Source organism: Haliotis rubra, unplaced genomic scaffold (assembly GCF_003918875.1).
Source record: "Haliotis rubra isolate DU_JTF1 unplaced genomic scaffold, ASM391887v1 Scf852, whole genome shotgun sequence".
Taxonomy (NCBI): domain Eukaryota; kingdom Metazoa; phylum Mollusca; class Gastropoda; order Lepetellida; family Haliotidae; genus Haliotis; species Haliotis rubra.
The window spans coordinates 421,232-432,500 of record NW_025767582.1 but is presented as its reverse complement, the minus strand read 5'-3'; the positions used below and the strand labels follow the sequence as shown (position 1 = coordinate 432,500).

The 11,269-nt window shown below is 39.8% G+C and overlaps 1 protein-coding gene across 1 annotated transcript in view; it reads right to left on the bottom strand.

The window, feature by feature from the left end:
• LOC124262754 overlaps nt 1–11,269 on the bottom strand; it is a 45,533-nt gene that overhangs the window by 1,164 nt on the left and 33,100 nt on the right. Inside the window, exons 4-6 of the mRNA XM_046697302.1 lie at nt 8,520–8,582; nt 2,765–2,818; nt 1,601–1,752 (exon numbers count right to left, since the gene is read on the bottom strand). Of these exons, the coding sequence (XP_046553258.1) occupies nt 1,601–1,752; nt 2,765–2,818; nt 8,520–8,582 (269 nt within the window). The remainder of the gene's footprint in view (nt 1–1,600; nt 1,753–2,764; nt 2,819–8,519; nt 8,583–11,269) is intronic.

Sequence of the window (11,269 nt, the reverse complement as noted above, 5' to 3'; positions counted from 1 at the left end):
ATGCTTCACTGCGGCATGGTATCTCAGTGAGCTAGCACTATAAAACCAGCTTCAGTCTGGGCTAGTACAAGCAGCCGCACATACACATACACACGCATGCACGTCGTCATATGAGCGAAATATTCTCCAGCGCGACGTTAAACCCAATTTCACCTCACCGCATATATAAGTATACCGCACATGTTAAAGACAATTTACAAAACAGAGTACAGTTCAGATAAGATATTGCCTCTGAGGATAACAGCATGTTTTACATAAAGCGCTATATTACGTGTTACACTTTCATTTATGGAGGATAGAATGGAAGCAAAGGCATTTGAAATATATTGTAACAGATAATTATTTGGGATGTGTTGTTTTCATACATCAGCATAATGTGGGCATATAAAAGCGAAGTGAATTTCATCTTCTACAGCCGAGATACATAATGGACATACCCTTAAACTGCTCTCTTTTGAAATTCGTGTGCCTTTATTTACTGATAAGTCTAACAAGCCCAATCAAAAATTGACAAATGTGCGTCTGATGTCAATACAGATAGATGTAGTTCTGTTTGAATTTAGCTCTTATATGATCTATACAACTGATATCTTGACAGTGTTCGAAAAAGCCACTTGTCCGCTAGTCCGTGGCTAGTAAAATTCCAGTCGGGCCAGTAAATCTCCACAGGTCATTTTGTATATACACGTATATCACTCTCTCCGACTTGTTAAGTTATAATACACTTTAAAACATGCAAGACTATGGCCTGATAAAAGTCTCATATTAGCAGCTTAATGATGAAACCCGTGTCTACATCCAAATTTCGGGCCAGTGAATAACGTTCAGGCACTGATAACCTGTTTGGCTAGCAAAATTTGGAAACTATTTCACATACTGTATCTTGAACTATTGTCTAGACAGGACTGTCATTCTTGATAATACATGCTGACAAATTGTTCTCGAAATGTCTTAAGAAATAGGTTAATATTACCGACTGTATCACGCAGTTAGGGTGGTATATATACCCGAATTGTGGCAGAATACACACAGGCATATGTATGATGCTACAAAGGGATTTAACCGGGATTCGAACCCACGACCACAGTATCCTGGCACAAGAAAGGGACGTAAGCTTTAAAAGTCGTCCCTCTTTCACTTCTATTCCTACTCAGGAAATATTAGGCACTGGGGTAGTCAAGTGGTTAAAGTTTTCGCTCTTCACAGCTCAGGTTCGATTCTCAAACTACATTTGGTGTTCGAGTACTGCGTATAAAGTAAATGAGTGAGTATGGTTTTACGTCGCTTTTAGCAATATTCCAGCAATATCATGGCGGGGGACACCAGAAATGGGCTTCACACATTGTACCGATGTGGGGAAACGAACCCGGGTCTTCGGCGTGACGAGCGAACACTTTAACCGCTAGGCTACCTCACCACCCCCAACGTATAACGCGGTATGGCAATAGATTTGTATGAATTGCTGAAAGCTGAATTGACAGTCACTGTAAGAAGCGTACTTTCGTACTCATGACACACCAGGCACTGTCATTTGTGACTAAATTACTTTCTCTAATTTACATTTTAGCAAGGTAAAAAAAAAAGAAAAAGAAATGCTTACGAACATGTTCACACAGAGGCTTTTGTGAAGGAGTGTCACTGAACACGTGGAATGTGGCGTGACGAGTAAACAGGAGGACGGACTTGACCAGCACCTTGACCTCTTCTAACCTCTTACCGCACATCGCCAGGGCCAGATGCATTCCATCTGGACTGTAGAACAAAACTCAGTGAGTGAGTATGATATTACGCCGTTTTTAGCAATATTCCAGCAATATCACGGCAGCGGATACCAAAAATGGGCTTCACACATTGTACCCATGTGGGGAATCGAACCCTGGTCTTCGGCGTGACGAGCGAACGCTACCCCACCGCCCCGTAGAACAAAGAAACAACCATTGTCTATTGTCACTGCTTCGTCTCGTTTGTTTGTTTGTTTGTTTTTTATCCTGTACTCAGAAATTGCAAGATGCACGACGGGGGTCCGGACCAGACAACCCGGTGATTGATATCATGAGCGTCGATTTACAAAACAGAGATACAGTGACATGCATTTTACAAGCATGACCATTAAACCTCCTTAGGGGTCTCTGCATTGCGAACATGTGTGACATTCAAATGGAGCACCAGTTACAGTGAATGGATGGAGTTTAACGCGGCAATCAGTACCATGTCTTGACAATCTTCAAATAGTGGTGTTTGTGCCCAACGCGTGACTGACTCAGAAATAGGACTTGATCTGCTTGATGTTCAAGAGGAAAGATAAGTACAATTGGAGTTAAAGCTCAGGTTGTAACGAAATTGACCTGCCATTGACTGATCCCTTACATATTGTCAATCCGTAGCCTTCAGAGGGCAGCCATTGCCTGTTAACTCGTGCATGTCGACTTGAAACCCAGTGGAAATTATCGTTGGATATAACGAAGTATACATTAGAAAACTCGACTTGAGTTTTGTTAAACACAAACGTTATCAAAACATTTATTTTGAGGAAACACTACAGACTTAATGCCCAAACTTGTATTAAATACATCGCTGTCGATTGATAACGGTCGACGAAACACAACAGACTTACTGTCCAAAACATAATCGTAAAACCTGTATCAAATACATCGCTATCAAACAACCATTTCTTCCTTGTTCAATTTTCCGCAACCATCAAACAAAATGTACACTTTTTTTTGTCCGATAGTGTATGTAAATTGTGTGAGCTTTGTATGCATACCTGACAGCCTGGTGCTTGGTGCCGCTTGTGTCCTGACCGCCGCTGAAGGAGAACCTGTTGAAAATATGATAATACTTTATTGCCGAGAGGGAATTTGGTGGTATTTATTAGACAACATACATTACTGTACGTGGGACAAGCACATGTAGCATGTTTACATATAACGTTTGCCCAAGAGGTATTTGATAAAGTCTGGGCATGCAAAGTAATATAATGTTATAAAGGAATGTGAAGGAGGGTAGTAAGTGTTATTCAATGTTACTTTATGCTGTGTCGATACTAAAACTTGGCGGGTGTGTGTGTGTGTGTGTGTGTGTGTGTGTGTGTGTGTGTGTGTGTGTGTGTGTGTGTGTATATGTGGGAGAGGGAAGGGAAAGGGTGTCTGAAAACGGCGCCTGGAAGGTAAAAGTTCGTTATGAAGAAAGTGTTCGGGGAAAATATTGACAGCTAAAGTGTAAATTTAGAGTTGGTCGCTTCTGAAGTCGTATTTTACCTGCAATTTACTTTTCAAGTTATACTAGTGTTGGTACTCCAGTTATACTACAGCTAGTATTCTGGTTATACTACAGCTGGTATTCCCGTTATACTATAGTTAGCATTCCCGTCATACTACAGTTGGTATTCCGGTTGTACTACAGTTGGTATTCCAGTTTTACTACAGCTGGTATTCAGGTTATACTACAGTTGGTATTCCGGTTATACTACAGCTAGTATTCAGGTTATACTACAGTTGGTTTTCCGGTTGTACTACAGTTGGTATTCCAGTTTTACTACAGCTGGTATTCCGGTTATACTGCAACTGGTATTCCGGTTATACTACAGTCAGTATTCCGGTTGCACTACAGCTGGTATTCAGGCTATACTACATATCATATTGAGGCTATACTACAGCTGGTATTCCAGGTATACTACAGTTGGTATTCCAGTTATACTATAGTTGGTATTCCAGTTATACTACAGTTGTGTTCAGTCATACTACAGTTGGTATTCAGGCCATACTACAGCTGGTATTCAGGTTGTACTACATTTGGTATTCCACTTATACTACAGTTAGCATTCCGGTTATACTACAGAAAGTATTCCAGTTATACTACAACTGGTATTGCGGTTATACTACGGCTGGTATTCAGGTTATATTACAGCTGGTATTCAGGCTATACTACAGCTGGTATCCCAGTTATACTACAGTCAGTATTCCGGTTGTACTACAGCTGGTATTCAGGCTATACTACATATCATATTGAGGCTATACTACAGCTGGTATTCCAGGTATACTACAGTTGGTATTCCAGTTATACTATAGTTGGTATTCCAGTTATACTACAGTTGTGTTCAGTCATACTACAGTTGGTATTCAGGCCATACTACAGCTGGTATTCAGGTTATACTACATTTGGTATTCCACTTATACTACAGTTAGCATTCCGGTTATACTACAGAAAGTATTCCAGTTATACTACAACTGGTATTGCGGTTAGACTACGGCTGGTATTCAGGTTATATTACAGCTGGTATTCAGGCTATACTACAGCTGGTATCCCAGTTATACTACAGTCAGTATTCCGGTTGTACTACAGCTGGTATTCAGGCTATACTACATATCATATTGAGGCTATACTACAGCTGGTATTCCAGGTATACTACAGTTGGTATTCCAGTTATACTATAGTTGGTATTCCAGTTATACTACAGTTGTGTTCAGTCATACTACAGTTGGTATTCAGGCTATACTACAGCTGGTATTCAGGCTATACTACATTTGGTATTCCACTTATACTACAGTTAGCATTCCGGTTATACTACAGAAAGTATTCCAGTTATACTACAACTGGTATTGCGGTTATACTACGGCTGGTATTGAGGTTATATTACAGCTGGTATTCAGGCTATACTACAGCTGGTATCCCAGTTATACTACAGTTAGTATTTAGGTTGTACTACAGTTGGTATTCCGTTAGAAACTACAGCTTATATTCAGGTTATACTATAACTGGTATTCAGGCTATACTACAGTTGGTATTCCCGTTATACTACATATAGTATTCCGGTTATACTACAACTTGTAGTCCGGTTATACTACGGTTGGTATTCATACTATACTACAGCTGGTATTCCAGTTATACTACAGTTGGAATTACAGTTATACTATAGTTGGTATTCCCGTTATACTACAGTTGATATTCCTGTTATACTACAGTTGGTATTACAGTTATACTACGGTTGGTATTCCAGTTATACTATACTTGGTGTTCAGTCATCCTACAGTTGGTATTCCAGTTATACTACAGTTGGTATTCCCGTTATACTACAGTTGGTATTCCAGTTATACTATAGTTGGTATTCCAGTTATACTATAGTTGGTATTACAGTTATACTATAGTTGGTATTCCAGTTATACTACAGCTGGTATTCCCGTTATACTATAGTTGGTATTCCAGTTATACTATAGTTGGTATCCCCGTTATACTACAGTTGGTATTCCAGTTATACTACAGTTTGTATTACAGTTATACTACAGTTGGTATTCCAGTTATTCTACTGTTGGTATTCCAGTTATACTACAGTTGGTATTCCAGTTATACTATAGTTGGTATTACAGTCATACTATAGTTGGTATTCCAGTTATACTATAGTTGGTATTCAAGTTATACTATAGTTGGTATTCAAGTTATACTATAGTTGGTATTCCCGTTATACTATAGTTGGTATTCCAGTTATACTATAGTTGGTATTACAGTTATACTAAAGTTGGTATCCCCGTTATACTACAGTTGGTATTCCAGTTATACTACAGTTGGTAACCCCGTGATACTACAGTTTGTATTCCAGTTATACTATAGTTGGTATTCCAGTTATACTTGGTTGGTATTCCTGTTATACTATAGGTGGTATTCCCGTCATCCTACAGTTGGTATTCCCGTTATACTACAGTTGGTATTCCAGTTATACTACAGTTGATATTACAGTTATACTATAGGTGGTATTCCCGTCATCCTACAGTTATACTACAGTTGGTATTCCAGTTATACTATAGTTGGTATTACAGTTATACTACAGTTGGTATCCCCGTTATACTACAGTTGGTATTCCAGTTATACTATAGTTGATATTCCAGTTATACTATAGTTGGTATTACAGTTATACTACAGTTGGTAATCCCGTGATACTACAGTTGGTATTCCAGTTATACTATAGTTGGTATTCCCGTTATACTATAGTTGGTATTCCAGTTATACTATAGGTGGTATTCCCGTCATCCTACAGTTGGTATTCCAGTTATACTACAGTTGGTATTCCAGTTATACTATAGTTGGTATTACAGTTATACTACAGTTGGTATCCCCGTTATACTACAGTTGGTATTCCAGTTATACTATAGTTGGTATTACAGTTATACTACAGTTGGTAATCCCGTGATACTACAGTTGGTATTCCAGTTATACTATAGTTGGTATTCCAGTTATACTATAGGTGGTATTCCCGTCATCCTACAGTTGGTATTCCAGTTATACTACAGTTGGTATTCCAGTCATCCTACAGTTGGTAGTCCAGTTATACTACAGTTGGTATTCCAGTCATCCTACAGTTGGGTGACCGCCTCCGTGGTGTAGTGGTTAGAGCGTCCGCCCGGAGAGCGGAAGGTCGTGGGTTCGATTCCCGACCGCGTCAGACCAAAAGACGTTAAAATATGGTACTTGTTGGTCCCTGCCTGGCGCTCGGCATTAATGGGTACAACAAGGACTGATCGGCTCGGAGTCAGTATAATGTGTCTGAGTGGGTATTCATGCTTCACTGCGGCATGGTATCTCAGTGGGCTAGCACTATAAAACCAGCTTCAGTCTGGGCTAGTACAAGCAGCCGCACATACACATACACACGCATGCACGTCGTCATATGAGCGAAATATTCTCAAGCACGACGTTAAACCCAATTCCACCACCACCACCTACAGTTGGTATTCCAGTTATACTACAGTTGGTGTACGGTCATCCTACAGTTTATATTCCAGTTATACTACAGTTGGTATTCCAGTTATACTATTCCAGTTATACTACAGTTGGTATTCCAGTTATACTATAGTTGGTATTACAGATGTACTACAAATTGGTATTCGAAAAGGGGAAAGCCCGAAGTGGACCGAGACATTTCCACTTTTATGAAAGACAAAAACAAGGATATAAAAAGGACAAAAATTGGAACAGTCAGTACCCAAGGTCAAATGACACGTGGAACAGATTACATTGTACACATTGCAGTAACAAACAAGGAAACAATTCAGAAACTTATCCTCTCATCGTCAGACGATCTCATCCATGTATGGTGGAATTGAAAGCTGTGTTTTATCTCAAGGCTAACGCAGCAATTGGTTCTGCATCAGACAAGGTACGCGACAAGGAAGCGCACTATCCCCATGGCTCTACACAGTCTTCATCAACGATCTGCTCACTCAGCTCAAAGATTCGAGATAAGTCTTAAAGCACACTGTTTGTTCGGAATAGCACGACACGAATAATACAACTCAGGTGTTCGGCCTAGCCCCCAAAAAGTTAAAATTATTAAACGTGGACGATGTCAAACATTTATCAGCAACAGATTTAATGGGCAGGATTAACTTGTCTGTCTGAGAAAATGATTCAAATTGATTAGTTCGTTGTATGCATTGAATATGGTACCATGCACTTAAACACAGCACAAAATAGGCGGGATGGGCTGTTACCTGTTCGATGACACCCGACATTGATCAATAATTTTGTGTAACAAAACATGGAGTATAGTTTTAGCATAATTCAGAGTTGAATCACTGAGGAGAATTGTTGAGTTTCCACTTGCCCCGACCAACGACGACCGACAGTTCCTTATGTAAGTCTGCCCTCCTGTGACTCCTCGTTATAATTTTAAATTCAGTCATCTGTCATCAAGTACTATGGTGGTAGGAGTTTGTGAAATAGCCACTGGCCCGTTAGCCCGTGGCTAGTACAAATCCGATCGGGCCAGTAAATCTATACAGCCACTATCCCGACTGGCTAGTGAATTTCCATGGGGTCATTTCGTAAATATAGCACTCTCTCCGACTTGTTAAGTTATGATACACTTTTAAATCCTGCAAGATTCAAGTTGTTCATCATATTAGCTGCTTAATGATGAAATCCGTGTCATGCCGACAATATCTTATTCTCATCTATTTTTGTAATATTTTGCATAGTTTCTACATTCAAATTTCGGGCTAGTGATTTATTTGTTGGCTAGTAACTTTCAGGCATAGCTAGCCCGACTTGCTAGCAAAAACTGGAAACTATTCCGCACACTGGTGGTGTGTGGTCCTGTGTATAGAGCTCGGGTCACAAATCATTTGAAATTAAGCAACACTGAGGGCGGAGAATCCTTCGATGAGTGACCGTGTTTGGCAGCTTGACTCGTGAGAGTTTCTAGGACGTTGTCCCACAACGAAACACGTGATGCATGTGGTCTCACCTCAGGCAAGTGATTTTGTTCAAAATTGCCTCTGTTCACCCAGCAGAATAATGGGTACCCGTTGGGATGTGACTCTAACCTTCTAGCGCCTAACAGGCAGCTTGGGTTATCCGGGGTAATAATGTTGTGGTGTTTGTGCTCGCTTTGAGCATGCCCCTTTGTGGTGTGGTGTATTGGGCAGTATAAGTACCCTCATTATTTATTACTGATTATCTTACGCCGCTGCGTACTCACACATTCGACGTACAGATGAACAGATTCGAGAATAGTTATGTGTACTTACATGGGTGTTCTTTCATATTTTCCCAAATACTTCTCAGCCACAGCTCTGTCGACGACCGACAGCCTGGAAAATGGAAACAACATTACATCAGTATAGAATGGAACAATAACCATATCACAACTACCGCGGCGACGGCGACTACTACTACTACTAGTGCTACGACTACCACCACTGCCTCTGCTGTTATTCTCACTACTACGACCCTACTACTGCAGTACCTACTACTTCTACTACTACTACTACTACTACTACTACTACTACTACTACTACTACTACTACTACTACTACTACTGTCACAACTACAGAAGCTGCTTCTCCTCTACCACCAACTTATACTGACTGACTGAGTTTGGTTTTACGCCGCTTTTAGCAATATTCCAGCAATATCACGGCGTGGGACACCCGAAAATGGGCTTCACACATTGAACCCATGTGGGGGAATCGACTACTACTATTACTACCCTTGAAGGTCCGGGTTAGAATATTGATCTTCAGTAACCCCTGCTTGTCGTAAGAGGTGACTAACGGGATCGGGTGGCCAGGCTCGCTGACTTGGTTGACACATGTCATCGGTTCCCAATTGCGCAGATCGAGGCTCATGCTGTTGATCACTGGATTGTCTGGTCCAGACTCGATTATTTACACGCCGCCGCCATATAGCTGGAATATAGCTGAGTGCGGCGTAAAACTAAACTCACTCACTCACTCACTACTATTACTACTGCTACCACTACTACTATTATTATTATTACTACTACTACTACTACCACTAATACTATTACTACTGCTACTGCTACTACTACTACTACTACTACTGCTACTACTACTACTATTACTACTACCACTACTACTACTACCACGGGAGGTGGGGTAGCCTAGTGGTTAAAGTGTTCGCTCGTCACGCCTAAGGCCCGGGTTCGATTCCCCACATGGGTACAATGTGTGAAGCCCATTTCTGGTGTCTCCCGCCGTGATGTTGCTGGAATATTGCTAAAGACGGCGTAAAACCATACCCACTCACTCACGCATTACTTCTACTTTGGCCAATCTGAAGCCCATTTCTGGTGTCCCCCGCCGTGATGTTGCTGGAATATTGCTAAAAGCGGCATAAAACCAAACTCGCTCGCTTTGGCCAATCTGCTACTACAACACAAATAATCAGAACATACGAGCAGTACACACAGTACAGTCATAACAACAATACTCTTTTCAGTAAATCTAATTATCAATACTCAGAGTAAACAAGCCATGGTATGATTTTATGGTGTGCCTTATAATCCCAACGACACAGCAGTTCGTAACTGCCACAAACGCTCATTCTCAATAAACCGTTGCATTGATGTCTCTGGTTATTTATCCTAAAACAACAGTGTCCTTGATTAATCTAATGATTGGATTAAATGTAGTGGTACTCGGGTGTACTATAGCAGGCATCCATTCAGTTTATTTATGTAAACTTCAAAAGCGCAAGGGAAGGATATTACTGATTTTGTAATGTACGTTACTGTCTCCAGGCTGAACTGACAAAAGTCATTGGCTTTGTTTTAATGAATTATGCAATAAATATCATAAGTACTATTATGATAAACGAGATATGTGACAATAGATTTCTATTCAGCTCCAATGATGTGATCGTTTTGCGGATTTTGCAGAGTATGTTATAACTGTGTCTCCAGTTTTCATGCAGCACACGACTAACTTCATAAATACATTGACGCAAACAATATTTACAGAGTAAAAACAATTATTTGGGTTTATTTTAAGTGATAATAATGTACTTTACAAGAAAACAATGTTTGGTTCTTACATAAGAATCGTTTAATGTTCCACACTCATTTTATGTGCCATTAGTCAATGGTTATGGTTAAGGATGTAACGTACGTGACCACCAACTGTTCCTCAACTTGAGATTAAATAAATATAGGTCATTATTGAAATAATGCATGAAGTTGTTTTTATGCAATATGTCATAAAATGTGTCAAGTTCGACTAAAAATGGGATCAATAAGGACAAACTTGTACATGACAGAAATGTACGTTACCGTAATGTACGTTACCATCAGATACCAAACTGCCAACAACGGGGCGCTGAACGTGAAACAGCTTGTTTTGAAATATGTGGAGTGACATAGCTATATTGCATACGTCATCAGAACGTACGACAGCCGACCATATCTTATGACTTAAAAGATTATCAACAAATTTCGGTAAGTGCTTAGGGTGTCTTTTGTCAGGATAATATGAGAGTGACTAAATATCTGAAAAGTTACTTTATCTACACATTGGTTCCTCATCTGTAGCCCGTACTTTCTGAAGAAATGTAATTTTGGTGAATCTTATGCGAAATACGTTGTATGGGTGTTACTGAATAAGTGTAATGTACGTTACAGTTGGTAACGTACATTTCACCGAATTGTCAAATTAAATTTCAGTGATACTTGTATGATATCTTGCGAAGTAAATGTTGTCTTTTGAAGGACATGTTGACAACTCTATTCACTCATATTTATACCATTCTTGTTTGCATTAAGATCCATGGAAACCTCCATTATACATAATTACAACTGTTCGTCCTTGTTGATAGTATCATGATACAGTTCCTGAAAGTGTGCTGAGCTAACATATTGTAAAGCTGATGTTATTATATCAGTGTGCACATAGATTTACTCTGTCTACTACTTAAGCTATTTAACCTGTATTCATGTAAATCTGTTACTAAGAAACACAGGCAAAACATCTGGTAACGTACA